This window comes from Mauremys mutica, chromosome 1 (assembly GCF_020497125.1).
Source record: "Mauremys mutica isolate MM-2020 ecotype Southern chromosome 1, ASM2049712v1, whole genome shotgun sequence".
NCBI lineage: Eukaryota > Metazoa > Chordata > Testudines > Geoemydidae > Mauremys > Mauremys mutica.
In genome coordinates this window covers 212,616,778-212,632,293 of record NC_059072.1, presented here as the reverse complement: position 1 = coordinate 212,632,293, position 15,516 = coordinate 212,616,778, and the positions used below count along the sequence as shown (strand labels likewise).

The window sequence follows — 15,516 nt, the reverse complement described above, 5'->3', positions numbered from 1 at the left end:
TTTAGCCTAGTCACATCTTTAATGAATCTGTAGTACGTGCTGTATTTTTACGTGTAGCATTTTAACTTGGCTAGACATTGTTTGCAGCTGGGAGGACAATATAGAAAGAAGCCAAACTAAGATTGTTTGTCAGAGTTTTGACCTGTCTGGATATTTATTATAGGTAATCCATAATTTATGGGGTAAATTCTGTCTTTGATGGAATTGGACGGTGCAGCAAAAAAGAACAGAGATGCAGACCAATGCATCCTCTGCAGTGAGAATCATGCTGGCACAGGCTGGATTTATCATGGCAGGCTGCAGGCAACACAATGTGAAATGCACTTTGCTGCTGCTCTGAGCAAGTGCAAAATGCACCCTGATGTGCTGCTGGCAAGTATTTGTTGCTGATGGCAGTGTACACTCCTGCCAACTGGGGGGCTAGACATTCTTTACTTCCAGCCCGCCGTTGCCTCTACGCCATGAAGGAGGTGGGGGCATGACACTCAGGCAGGCATACTTCCCAGCCCACACCTGTGCACTGTAGAAAGATTCTACCTGGCCTGTTTGTGTGTGCAAAGTGACTCCTTACCTCGCTAGCCCCTACCCCTTGTGGAGCAGACAGCTGAATGTAGCCTAATATGTGAAGAATACAATAAAGTTGGTTACCATTTACTTATTAATCTGTCTTGCTTGATCCACGTAAGAATGGAATCCTCTGACTGATTTCAGATTAAGCAGGGCTAATAGTAACGTAGCAGGCAGAGATGCAGCTTTAGGTGAGGTTTCACTGTTTCTGTTCAGACTAGTTTTAATCAAGTAAAAGGCAAGTTGCACTGTTTTGCTCTTCTGCAGTAGAGCATGTTGTGCTGGCCTTTCCCTTGCATAATTTGTTAGGTGTTCACCAGTACAGGGAATGTACCAGTTCTCAGAAATGGAAAAAGTTGATGTAATGGCATGACGTGTCTTATTGCACTGGGATGATTTCTCAACCACAATTAGTGTCTGAAAAGCTGCTTCGGGACCGATGACATCTGCACAATTGGGAAGCACGGACTTTGCTTGTTGAGGTTGAAATCATACTTTTTAGAAAAGCAAATTGTTTTTGGAATCGAAGTCTGACATTGATTTTCAGCTGGAATAACTTGTGTTTAGCAGATGCTCTTCATGAAAATGATCCCCATACACCGGACAACATAAAATAAAACTGTCCAAGTCGCCTTAAAGAGGAATGATTTTTGCCTGTGGAAAACTACAGTGCAGATGTTGGTTTAAAGGACATGGGATAGCCTTTTCAGGTTGGAATTACCATGGAGTTACTCATTAAGTAGGAGGGGATTGTAGTGGAGCTTTAGAGCCATATTGTTCCAGCTTTACTGCAGGACAGCGTACAGTCCACGTACTGAAAACCAATCCTTCAGAGTGCACAATACCGATTCATTTAGGGGTCTGTGGTTGGATTCCCTCTAGTCCCGTGCGGCATCCACTTTGGGCATATATTTTAGCACTTGCAATTTAATTTCTAGCATAAAGTTGAGTAGTTGCACCTGATTGGGGCCACAATTCAGGTGGAGGCATAACTCTTCAGATCTATGCCCATAGCTCATGTTTGGGACAGAAGTTGCACCCACAGACAAGAAGGCTGGGCCTCAGCTTGGCTGAAGATACTTTAAGGAGAATAAGAAATGTTTGAAATGTCAATTTGCCCAGTGCCAATGTGGCAGACTCAAAGCAGAGTTTCTGTTGGATTTGAAAATATTGAAAAAATATTCCTACATGCTATAAAAAGTACATTCATACAAATACCCCTTTTAAAGGGGTGATCTGTAAAAGCTATTACCTTGATTCTGATTTGAGTGTACAGCTTCCTCTGTCTGAGAAGAACAGAATGGCTGAGTAGAAACAGCTGTGAATGGACACTGGTCAGGAAGAGGAACAGGTTTTTTAGGCAGAAACACTCCAGAATATGAAAACTTCATAGACATTCTTAGATGAAGCCAGTGAAATCAAAAGAACTAATGCCACAATGATTGGTGAGCTCAGTCCTTTCCAGACCAGCATGGAGAGCTGTGTGCCCAGAACACTGAGGATTGAGAACACAGCGAGAGAAATCAAGGCGCTAAAAGGTGAAGTGTCATTCCACATGGAGAAAACTGGAGTATCAGCTCCAGCAGCTGAGTCCCTGGCTAGTCAAACACATGACTGAGTTTGTGCTTATCGCCTTAAATAGGGACACATTATGAGGATGAAACAGCACAAAGTACCTAGAGACCCAACCTGCAAGTAGAGGTGAAATCATTGTTCCATTTCTGTACTTTGTAATAACAGGAAACTCTTACAGGCTATAGCATTTTATATCTTCAAATCACTTTATGACCATTAATCCTTACAACACTCCTGTGAGCTAGTATGTAAGACAAGCAATCGTGTATTCCTTGTAAACAAGACGGTTAGGAAGTTGCTACACTTAGGCTCAGATTTTATATAGATTTAGACATGAGACTAGAAACCCCATGGCAGAGATGTGAACACACCACACGCTGAATTGCACATGTTCAGATGATTTTTGACCACCAGAATGAACGTTCTTCATCATGAAGGATTTAGATTTTTCAGTGTTTCCCAACAATTTGGAAACTTTTTCAGATTATCCTTGGCCAGACCAGAAGTTTATCCCTGGCAAATGCTTGGCGCTGCCAGGAGAACATCTGGAGAAAAGGAGATAAAATAGGATAAAATTCAAATTCAGATGAGAGCCTGGGACTTACACATGTATGTGTTGTTTGAATGTTCTTATTCAAAATGCTGAATACCATAGAACTGGGAGTATAAAAAGAAGTAATAAGTAAGAAGTAGATAAGAGCTACAACATATTACTTTGGAGAAGATGGGAAACAGTGGGAGCTAAGGCCTAGTCTACACTACAGCTGCCGGTCTATATAAGTGACGCAATTTGAGTTACGTTAGTAGCGTAACTCAAGTCGACGTAGCTTTGATCTACTTACTGTGGGATCCATACTATGTTATGTCGACGAGAGACGCTCACGTGCCAGCATTGCTTCCACCTCTTGTTGAGATGGAGTACAGAAATCGACAGGAGAGCACTCTCCCATCGATTGAGCGTGTCTTCACTAGACCTGATAAATCGATGCCTCTGCATCAATTGCAGCAGTGCAGATTTAGCTCCGTAGTGAAGACAAGCCCTAAGGTTGATAAATGCGACTGTTTCTTGTGGAGAAAGGGTTTGTGTGGAGATGAAATGAGAAGGGGGAAGGGGGTTTTGTGGTGGTTGTTGGGGTTTTATTATTTGCTGCTTGAGTTAGTTTATTATAGGGGTTCTCAAACTGGGGGGTCGTGAGGTTATTACATGGGGGGGTCGTGAGCTGTCAGCCTCCACCTCAAACCCCGCTTTGCCTCCAGCATTTAGAATGGTGTTAAATATATAAAAAAGTACTGTTAATTTATATGGGGGGATCACACTCAGAGGCTTGCTGTGTGAAAGGGGTCACCAGTACAAAAGTTTGAGAACCTCTGGTTGTTTATTTGTTGTATTGTGGGTAAATAGGTGTAAGCAGACTGTAAAGATGTGGAGGTTTATAAAGATTTTTTGGCTAGCTGGTTTATGACAACCAAATTGCTCCCAAATGGCACAACCGTGCTTGACCAAGAAAGTGACAATTAAATCTTTCTAGCATCCTATACCAGCACATATGTTGTTTATATTGTTTACTCAAAATCCTTAATTCTTTTTTCCTAGTCTCTCTCTGTTTTTTCCTGCCCTCCCCATATTAAGTACATTTGTTATCAGTGGAGCCATTTGTATGGGCAAATCTTAGTATATCCAGAAATGCTGTACAAAGTCCATTTATATAATGGCTTGCCCCTTTTATGCCAGGCTCTGTGAAATACACCAGTTTATGTGATGGTAACATGACCCCTTAAAAATATGAAACAGCATTTAGGCAGTGCCAAAGAGAAATAAATAGCCTGAAGGTCAGAAGGTGCACACACATGTAATCTGAATTTCAGTGGAAAGCCAACCTGTTGCTTTCTTCAGGCTGGATTTGAGTAAATTTGTCTCTTTAAATGTTCATCTCATTAAATAAACACATTACCATATCCTGGGAAGTACTGTAAAGCTGAACATTGTCATTACTGGAAGTGCATACGGCATCTCTGAAACACAACAAACTTCATGGATGATTGGGAGTTGTCTACTGTGTTTAATGGCACTTTATTTGTCAGAGTTCTGCTTTAAAATGACATCTCCTCCTCCTGCCCTTCCCTTCATCCCAGAAATCTAATGCAGGAAGAAGGTTGTGGTGGGGGATGATTACAATAGTGATCTGTGGCCCAAATTCGGTATCAGACAGGTTTTTAAAGAGAGATTATATACTGCCTACTCTCCCCTTACAGCTAGAACTCTCATGATTATGGCGTGGGGGTTCCTGGCCAATCAGCAGCATTCTGGAGCAGGTACCAATATACCACCATCACCTACAGGAAAAATGGTCTGTTGGTGACTTTGTGACATCTGCGTATTTCCACTGTCATTCAATAAAACAAAGAAGAACTGAAGAATAGCTCTGTGAAGCTCATAAGCTTGTCTTTTCCATCAACAGGAGTTGGTTCAATAAAAGATATTACACCTCACTAATCTTCCCTCATACAATAAAGGGGCTCGCCTGTTTTTGATGATATGCACAAGTCCGATATAAAATCTACTATTGTCAGCTCTTTGAGACAGAAACTGTCCACTACCCTGCGTGTACTGTACAGTGCCACACACAATGGAGGCCTGTTCTTCACTGATCCCGAGTCATACCACAATACATATAATAATAGCAAATATCAAACCTACTCAGCAGCTTGACATGGGGTTTGTGACGCTGGCAGACCAGGTGCTAGCACTCATGCCAAGGTCCCCATGTCTCAACTGAACACTGACAAATACATAGTTGCAATCAGTCTGGCTCACCTGAATGTTTAGTATTGTTAAAATAGGCATTAAGATTATATAAGAATGTGTTTAGTGTTTAGACTTTACTGAATGCTTGTGAGGTGCTGCATGCATTAAACTCACTTATAGCACCTGTATCCCATATTGTAAGGTAATATTTAAGCATTTGTATTGTACGCCTTTGTGACTGTGCAAATCACCAGACAGCAGAGAGAGATTAATTAGTGTACAGTGTTGGTCTCCAACAGAATGTGTTACATCTTGGCCCACAAGGAAGGCCCATTGACACTAGGCAGACTATTGTGGAACATTAAAGAGAACAAAAGACTTTTTGTTGTTTTGCTCTTCCCCACCATGAAGGGGTCATGCAAGTGAATTCCTCCAATCAGTTAAGTTTGCAGCTCAGAGAACATGGGAGCGAAGGGGTAAAAGACCCTTACAAGAAGGAACTGTATCTCTATGCTGCTTGGACTCTGGGGGGCAAGGTTTTCTAAGCATAAGAAAGGGATTCCCAGCTGCTTTGCTTGGAGTATCCCTAAAGGACATATAGCGCTTGCTTATTATAGAAGTTTATATTACAGGGGCGGGCAAACTTTTTGGCTTGAGGGCCACATCGGGGTTCCAAAATTGTATGGAGGGCCGGTTGGGGAGGCTGTGCCCCTCTCCCCCTGCTTCTCGCCTCCTGATGGCCCCCTGCGACTCCTGTCTCATCCAACCCTTCCTCTCATTCCTGACTGCCCCATCCAACCACCCCTTCTCCCTGACTGCTTCCGGAACCCCTGCCCCTGACTGCCCCCTTCCACTCCATCCAACCCCCCCCTTCCGGACTGCCTCCCCGGGACCCCTGCCCCCACGTTCCCCGCCCCAACCCCTATCCACACCCCCGCCTCCTGACCACCACCCCGAACCCTCCTGCTCCCTGCCCCCTTACCACACTGCCTGGAGTGCTGGTGGAGCTACAGCCACACCACCCAGAACACCAGGACAGGCAGCCGCGCCACCATGCAGCTCAGAGCACTGGGTCAGGCAGCGGCTCTGCAGCTGTGATGCCCGGACGCCCAGAGCATTGCGCCAGCAGTACAGTGAGCTGAGGCTGTGGGGGAGGGGGCACAGCAGGGGAGGAGCTAGGGGCTAGCCTCCTGGGCCAGGAGCTCAGGGGCTGGGCAGGATGGTCCCACAGGCTGGATGTAGTTTGCCCACCTCTGTTCTATTACCTTTTGAAACCTAAGATCGTAACTCATTTGTGTATGTATGTTTACCTGCTTTAACTTTGTAAATAAGTCTTGTTTCCTTTTTAATAAATCTGTATATAGTTTATTATAGGATTGTCTACAAGCATTGTGGTTTTTGTGAGATCTGAGGTGCAATTGACTAGTCCTTTGGGACTGGGAGAAACCTGAATATTTCTGTGATTCTTGGTCTAAAGGACCATCTATCTCAAAGATAGGCTCACCTTGGTGGCGAGATAGATCAGCGCCCTGAGGTTGATACTCACACTCTTGAGCCACTACAGGACAGCTTTTGTGATAGATGATGCCTTACGCCAAGAATCACAGCAATATTCAGGTTACTCCCAATCCCAAAGGATCAGTCACTTTCCCCTAGATCAATTCCACCCTAGATCTCACATCAAAGACAATGCTTGTAGCCAATCTTATAACAAACTATCTAAAGATTTATTAACTAGGAAAAGGAAATAAGTTATTTACAAGGTTAAAGTAGGTAAACACACACACATCAATGAGTTACTGTCTTAAGTTTCAAAAGTAAGATAGGCTTCTATAATAAGCCGTCCCTTAGCGCTTCCCAAGCTAAACCCTAGTGATCTCCTGCTTATGCCTTGAAAACATTGCCCTTGAGTCCAAGCAGCATAGTGATGCAGTTTCTTCTTGTTAAGGGTTTTTATCCCATTCCAATTCTCTGACCTGCCAGTTCAGCTGATGGGAGGAACTCCTCTTTATTGGGGGGCAGAGCAAACAACAAAGTCTTTTGTCTTCTGGTGATCCACAATAGTGCGTCTAGTAGTGATGGGCCTTTATTTGTTGGGCAGAAGGTAACACCTCCTGTTGGAGACTAGTATTTCACACTGGTTAATGCTTCTATCATCTGCATCATCTCACTGGTTAGTGTTCCTCCCCTGTCCGGTGATTTACAGTTATAGAGCCTACACGTAAATATTACCTGATAACATGGGATGCAGATGATATAAGTGAGATTAATGCATCCAGCCCCTTACAAACATTTCATAAAGTCTAAACATATTCTTAGTATTGCTAAAATAGTTATTAGAATTATAACACACAGGTGAGGAAGGCTGATTCCAGCTATGCATTTGTCAGTGTTCATTTGAGACGTAGGCCCCCTTGGCATAAGCTGGCACCTGGTTTGCCAGTGTAACTCTGACAACTGCAGGATCTCACAGTGGTGGTCTAAGACCTTGTAAAAGCATTTGATGAATATGTGCAATTTAACGATTTCTCAAATAGCGACTCTTGCTTACTCTGGACACAGCTAACGTCCTGCTGAGGGGGAAAATAACATGCATCTCATAGTACCAAGAAAATACAGCAAAATTGGATGTGCACGCAAAATTAGCCATTAGAAGATCAGTGAGGAGCTGATTAGGGTCTGGCGAGGAATTAGTTTAGTGAAAATAAATAGGTCCGAACACACGATCAGAGATACTTAGTGTTATTACAGTGAAAAAGATAACAAAGCACAGAAGGAACTAGTGTGTCAACTGAGGAAAAAGAAATAAACCCAGAAATACCACAGGCATTAAAAAGTAATGGGAGGGACAGCCACAACCCAGAGCCCACTGGGAACATTTTGTTCTGTTCTTTCTGTAACCCTGTGGGAAACATATGTACGACTCCCCAAAAGTGAGACTGAGTTAAAACAAAAATCACAGCAGGAAGTAGCAATGGCAGCCTCAGCGGCCCTTGGAGTGGTAAAGCTGAAGCACATGATGGGCTCCCAATAGGATTTTACAAACTGCCATGTTGATAATATCACCCCCATAGTGACTGGAGTATTGGGCTGCAATGCACAGCCAGATAACACCAACCTCGCTATTTGCCCGAAGGAAGGAGGGCTCCTGAGTGAGTGCTCGAGCTACAGCCTAAACTCCCTCCTTTAACACGGACCTAAAAATATTTGTTAATAGTTCCAGTGGCAGTAAGGTGAGTTGTTGATCTAGGGAGGGATTTCCAAAGCTGAGATGGGAATTTGGATGGCCAAATCCAATTAATTTCAAAATCCCACCTGAAAAGATCAAGTACTGGAGGTTGTATCAGGACCATGTTGGGTGTGTTATCCATGACCTGCACTCCGTCTTGTTTATACCTGAGCTAAGATTAATACTGTCACCTGATGCTAAAAATGCATTATACTAGTTGGAGTTCATGGGAGTTAAGGCCATTTTATAAAATGAATCCTGACAATGTGAGACACTCCTTGAGCAGCACTGCTGATTGCTGGATCTTGCCCAAACGTCTTTCTGCTTAATAAGAGGGCACATGTTTGTGACACACCCTGTCCTAATCAGCATTTCCTTAGAGCCCGGATAGGATATGATTCAGACATCTCTAGCATTTAAATAGGAAAAGGTGGTGATGGTGGGAATCTCATCTAGCCATGTGCACACATTGATGTGCTTCTGTTTTTCGCCAACCCAAATGTGCTCATGCCAATAGTATGAAATGTTGTGGCAACTAGAACAGTATGACTGGACTGAAAGCTGATATTGCTACGTTTTACATTCCAGATTAGCAGAAATCACTATGAAGTAAGTGATGCGTTGCTGAGTTGTCCTTTTCCCAGTGACGTCCCAAGATTTTCAACATTTAAGGAGGCGTAGTGCTCTTAAGCATATGTGTATACATTCATTCTCGGGGGTTATAAATACTCACTATGGGAAGTAACACAGGTTTGGGGTAGTGTAGGGACCAAACAATCAGCTTGGTGGGAAAGATGAATGTTGTTACAATGATCACTATACAGGGAGCCTTAATTATGTAGTAAACTAATTAACAATCCTGAGTGTAAGTTTTTAAACAGAATAATGAGCTAGTTTGGAAGGGTAACCAGCCAGGGGATAGCTGGGTGCGCTCCATGTGGTTCAAGGAAGAAGCAAAGGCTTTCATTGCTAATAAGTTTTGTCCACATTCTGAAATTCATTACATTGATATCCTTCACATGCAGTAGATAGAAATGTTCAAAGGGAACTGCATGGTGCCCCTAACTTAAAGGATGCCCCAACGGGCACAAATGAATGAGATGGATCAGTTTTGACACAGTACTCTGTGGCAAAAGTGTGTTTGTAATTATTTGAAACAGTAAAATGGTTGATGTTTTGGCAGCGGTGTCTCTTCACCTCTGTAAGTCGTTATGAACTGTAACAATCTTTATATACTCAGAGTTGATAGGCCACCACAGCTGTGAGAAGTGTGGTTATTAATGTGATTGGTATATGCAGGAAAATATTAATAAATTATGATGGTCAAATGAATAAATTACCAGGAGATTATAAAAACCCATCTCCTATTCCAGGGATCCATTTTCAATAATCTCCTACTACACCTCTACCCCGATATAACGCTGTCATCGGGAGCCAAAAAATCTTACCGCGTTATAGGTGAAACCGCGTTATATTGAACTTGCTTTGATCCACCAGAGTGCGCAGCCCCGCCCCCCCAGAGCACTGCTTTACCGCGTTATATCTGAATTCGTGTTATATCGGGTCGCGTTATATTGATGTAGAGGTGTAATTTGTTGCTCTCACTGTTGCGCATATTGTGCAAATTTTAAAGAACAAGTGAAGCTGTAAGTTGAGTGAAGTCTGAGGGGCTGAAGAACCACATGGCAGTGAGAGCCACCTAGATCTTCAGCTCTTTATTTCCAAATGTCTTAACTTTATTTTTGAAATTGTTTAACTTCTGTAAAGAAAGGGAAATGTTGGTTTGGGGCATTAGATGGACCACACTTCAACGCACATTTAACTCTGACTCTTATTTAATAAAGCTGCGTGTTTAAGAACGTATGTTTAATTAAAATGTCAGCTGTACGTACTCACTGTGGGATCTAGAAGTTAAGTTGCTTGCTATCCTGGTTACTCAGAATCATTAGAAATAAAGATACTGCTGTCCAAATTCTGCCTTTCATTATCCCTATGCCAGTCCCCCATATCTTTCAGTGGTGTTGCTCATTAGTAGTAAGAAGCCCAGGGATCTGTTCTAGGTCCGATGTTATTTAACATCTGGATTAATGGCCTGGATGTAGGTATAAGGCGCATACTGATCAAGTCCACAGATGACACAAAGCTGGGGGATTGCAAACACTTTAGGGGATAGAACTTAAATTCAAAAGGATCTTGATAAATTGGAGAACTGGGCTATAAACAACCAAATGAAAAGCAACAAAGACAAATGTAACGTGCTGCACCTAGGGAAGAAAAACCAAATGCACAAATACAGAATAGGGGATAACTGGCTTGTCCGCAGCACTGCTGAGAAGGATCTGGGAGTTGTGGTGGTTGACAACCTCGACATACGTCAGCAATTTGATGCTGTTGCAAAAAACAAATGCAGTTTCAGGTTGCATTAACAGAGGCATAGCATACAAGTCACAGGAGGTGATAGTACTGCTCTACTTGGTGCTAGTAGGCCTTAGTTGGAGTGCTGTGTCCAGTACTCCAGTCACCAATGTATAGAAAGGATGTAGAGAAACTGGAAAGGATCCAGAGGCGAGCGACAAAGATGATCAAAGGGATGGAACACAAGCCATATGAGCAAAGGCTAAAGGAACTGGACATCTTTTCATTTAAAAAAGAGGAGATTAAGGGTAGGGGAACATGATGGAGAAAAGTTGTTCTCTCTTGCCACAGAGGGCAGGACAAGAAACAATAGGTTCAAACTACAGCATAGCAGATTTAGATCAAATCTCAGGAATAGCTTCCTAACAGTAAGAACAGTAGGCCAGTGGAACAGGCTGCTTCTGGAGCTTGTGGAATCTCCTTCGCTGGTGGTTTTCAAAAGGATCCTGATAGCCATCTGTCTTGGATAGTTCAGAGACAACAAATCCTGCATCTTGCCAGGAGGCTAGACAAGACCCTTGCAGTCCTTTCTAACCTATGGTTCTATGATTCTATAACCAAGTGAGATCCTGACATTAGAATTCAGTCAATAACTTGATACATATGCCAGAATAGGATTCAGCTCACTCTCCCTCAGCTTTGCTGGCCAGGGAGTGCAAACAGGAGTAAAAAGTAGTGAAAACATACTTAGTTGCCAAAGTAAGCAGATGGGACTCTGATTACAAACAGGAGGAAGATCTGATGAAGATGGAGGTGCCATTTTTACACCACTTTTCAGATTAGAGCTGCACTTAAAATGTGGTAGTAATTCTGGGGGGTTCGTAATAGCTCAGGAATGTAAACATTTGCTTTCCTATAATGTAACAGCACATTTCAGTTTTCTAAAAAAGTTACCAAAGATTCCATTTGGCAAGGTCACTATGTATCTAGGGTGACCAGACAGCAAGTGTGAAAAATCAGGATAGGGGTTGGGAGGTAATAGGAGCCTATATAAGAAAAAGCCCCAAATATTGGGACTGTCCCTATAAAATTGGGACATCTGGTCACCCTATATGTATCACAATGACTCTTAACTCCTTGTCTGTTTTTTCCCCCTCAAATAGTTGATTGGAATGCTGCTGGCATGCTGTCTGTCCCGATTTATCACTGCCAATCAGTATGAGATGGTGTAACAAGGTGAGCCATTATCTCTTTGTATACAGTGTGCTGGCCACAAGGTATTTCAGTAGCCATGCTCTGCTGTACATTTGTTCATGATAGTAGATTTTGGGTGTCTTATGTTTTTATCAAGAATGGGGCCTTTAGCTGTGGGTTCTGCCTCCCTCCACCCCAATATTTTGCCTGGTGGAAAGAAGGGAATTGCAGCATCGCTTGAACATATAATTTATGAATATTTTGTTACCTCTGAATATATTTTTTTTAAAAAAGAGAAAGTTCTGTTGTGAAGCTTGTTAGCAGCTAAAACAATTCATCTCTTTTTCTCTCTCCTTCCCTAGTCTTTCAGAGATGTGAAATACAGAGCCTGTCTCAAAATCAGGAACTGCAGCAATCTAGGAAGACTTTAAAGAATGTTAGAGCACACTCTCTTGCACACACACCCCATCTTCTAAACTCCGTACCATGTGTAGTGTACCATTCCGTGAAGTACTATTGCACCACCAAGAGTAGCTTGAACCATTCAACATCCAGTACTGTACACTCCATCTTAAAGGCTCTGCATATGATGGCACTATATGTATGTTCTTGGTCATACAGTAGTTGCGTTGTACGTGAACAATGGTAATCCATTAACAACATTGATCAGGCTGTGCATGTAGTGACTGGAGGGCAAAATTAGCCTTTCACCATGGTTAATAAGTGTTGCACACGTTCATTTAAACCAGTATATGAAATATATATTCTTTTGCTTTACTAAATCTTAGTTTCTTGTTTTGTTTACTGCTTTACTAAGGTTTTCATCTTCTCACCACAAATGCCCCCTTCCCCCAAAACACAAGAAATCAGTAACATAACATAAAGATACTTGAAAAATAATGTTATAATGTTGTGCTTGAAGGGAACTGTTATTCCTGATGTTCTACTACATCTTTGATTCTTATTCAATGTTGTATGCCTAGTGCGTATGCCAGTAGACCTTGTCTAGTGCATTTTGCCTCTGAACCTGAACCTGTGTAATACTGTTATTAAGCTGTGTTGTTGCTTACTGTGAAGGCAGTAATTTTGCTTCTTTTATTTTTTTATTAGATAACTCTGAACTAATCAAATTGTGCTGTAATGCGGCCTTCATCCTTTTTTCTATTTTCTTTTTTTTCCCCATTGACGTTACAGCCACCAAATATATTGTCAAATCAATCAAAACAAAAACAAGCATACAGAATATTTTGGGGGGGAAGCAAAAGTTTAAAACCTTTTTAAAAAAATAGGAATTTTTTAATAATGCCTCTGTCTAGCATGCCAACAAGAATGCGTTGATATTGTATTTGTGAGATATGTATTAATAAATGGAACTATTACAGATTTCTATCTGCTTCACTTTTGTTCTTCAGTCCTAACACAACTCTCAGGGAGAAGTAAAACAGAGAGTGCATCATTATTTAGAATTATGTGTATTTTAAGTTGTGACTTGCTTATGAGGCAAAAATAATATTGCCTTGGAAGGAGGTAGTAGCTGGAATTGTTTCAAACTCTTGGCGAAACAAACTGTGGAATAAGTGGAAGGTTTTTCTTTGGGCTAAACACATACCCTCTGCTTCACAATTACTCCTTTTGTGGCCGGTAAGAAAATCTACAATGTTCAATGATAGGTAATAATTGGAGATATGCCAATGTCCTAGAACTGGAAGGGACCTTGAAAGGTCATTGAGTCCAGCCCCCTGCCTTCACTAGCAGGACCAATTTTTGCCCCAGATCCCTAAGTGGCCTCCTCAAGGATTGAACTCACAACCCTGGGTTTAGCAGGCCAATGCTCAAACCACTCAGCTATCCCTCCCCCCTATGATCCTGGTCCTTTGTGTTGCACACTATTATGGTGTTAGGAATTCCCTTCGGTTTGTTTTTGCATAGCACTGACTCTGCGACCTTTGCGGAAAGGTATGCCCTTGTATCTCGGCCTTGGAAGGGTCTCTCTCCATGTGAATATATGGAGAATTTAGGACCTGACACAAAGCCCATAAAAGTCAGTGGTAATTTTCCATTGACTACGATGGGCTTTGGATTGGGCACTAAACCCCCTTATAACAATTGGAGATATACCAGTCTCCTAGAGCTGGAAGGGACCTAGAAAGGTCATCAAGTCCAGCCCCCTGCCTTCACTAGCAGGACCAAGTACTGATTTTGCCCTAGCTCCCTAAGTGGCCCCCTCAAGGATTGAACTCACAACCCTGGGTTTAGCAGGCCAATGCTCAAACCACTGAGCTATCCCTTAATCTAAAATGCATTGAAATCAATAGGAAGACTCCCATTGACTTCGCTAGGCTTTTGTTCAGGCCTTAAATCAGTAATTTACCTGCAAGTTGAGAAGAGAATTTAGCCCCCTTTGTTACTTGGGTAAAAAAGAAAAATGAAGGAGGAAAGCTGTAGCATATGTGGGCATAAACTTTCAAGCCTTTCTGAAAAGTACCATCAAATACATGAAGTAATTGTGCAGTGCCTCAGCCCTACATTGTAGACCCGGCGATGAACAGCAGTCTCTTTAAACTATAAAGGCATGTCTTTCTGTAAAGCTTAATAACTGCAGAGGCGTTCAGTATTGTGCATGCATACACAACCCCCATAATTACATGTGCCTTTGCTGTGTACACTTTGCATATGCACCCAGGTATGGAAACTCTTTTGCGCTGACTAAATTCCAGGAAGATAAAACACCACTGAGTGACTTGAAGGTAGTGCAAAAATATAGCTGGTTATTGTCTCAGAGCTGCCATGCAGACCAGTTAAGGGCTGAGTTTGAACCTAGATAGATAACACACATTAGGCTTTACTCAAACAAGTTGCAAAATGCCACAAACTGAAGTCCAAGTGCAGGGTATTATTTTTGGTTTCCGCATCCCCTCAGCTGAAAGAATAAGGGAACATCTGGACAGATCTTAGATTAAATAGACATATGTGTTAAACGTATGCTCTGGCTGCACTTTCACAAAAGCACTGGTACTGCTATAAACACACCACCAGGGCTCCTTGGGAGAATACAGACTCTCCTTCTGCCTCTTGCTTGTGTTTTCTTTCCCCTTAGCAGCAGGGACACTAGACTCCCTAATTAGTATGGAATAAACCATTCGAAGCAGGTTTTAAGTGAGATCTCCAGGAGAATCCTGTAGACTGCAGCTCATTACACTGCCTACCCTGGTGCCTGCATTGGGGATCAGACTCTGATACCAGGTTCTAAGCAGGGCCGGTGCAACCATTTAGGCGACCTCGGCGCTAGGATTTGGGGGGCGGCATTTTCTTCGGCAGCGGCTGGATCTTCGGCCTCCCGAGTCACTGCTGGCATTTAGGCGAAGGGAATTGGGGCAGGGGAGCTCGGGGAGGGTCGCCTGCAGCAAGTAAGGGGGGGGTGGCACACGGGAACTCCCCACCCCAGCTCACCCCTGCCCCGCCTCCTCCCCGAGCACGCCGTGGCTGCTTCACTTCTCCCGCCTCCCAGGCTTGCAGCGCCAACCAGCTTAGGCACTGCAAGCCTGGGAGGCGGGAGAAATGAAGCAGCGACGGCGTGCTCGGGGTGGAGGCGGAGCAGGGGTGAGCTGGGGCAGGGAGTGGGGAGCTGCCTCAGGGGTCGGGGGGGAGTTGCTGCGGGGCGGGGGCGCCTCAGGGCGGGGGCTCGGGGATGGGGGAGGGCGCAAGGTGGAAGTTTCGCCTAGGGCGCAAAACATCCTTGCACCAGCCCTGGTTCTAAGCCAGTGGTGACAGGAGCCCAAAGATGGCTCAGGTGTGTGCATGCATACATGGTCTCTAGCAGCACGCGCTGCTTTTCAGCATTCGCTGCCAA

At 43.2% G+C, this 15,516-nt stretch overlaps 1 protein-coding gene across 3 annotated transcripts in view; it reads left to right on the top strand.

The window, feature by feature from the left end:
• TSPAN7 (tetraspanin 7) overlaps nucleotides 1-13,042 on the top strand; it is a 219,345-nt gene extending 206,303 nt beyond the window's left edge. For all 3 annotated transcript variants that reach the window (XM_045026908.1, XM_045027737.1, XM_045028498.1), the window contains exons 7-8: nucleotides 11,636-11,708; nucleotides 12,029-13,042. In XM_045026908.1, the coding sequence (XP_044882843.1) occupies nucleotides 11,636-11,704 (69 nt within the window). In that variant the 3' untranslated portion in view covers nucleotides 11,705-11,708; nucleotides 12,029-13,042. The remainder of the gene's footprint in view (nucleotides 1-11,635; nucleotides 11,709-12,028) is intronic.
• The last annotated feature ends 2,474 nt before the right edge of the window (nucleotides 13,043-15,516 follow it).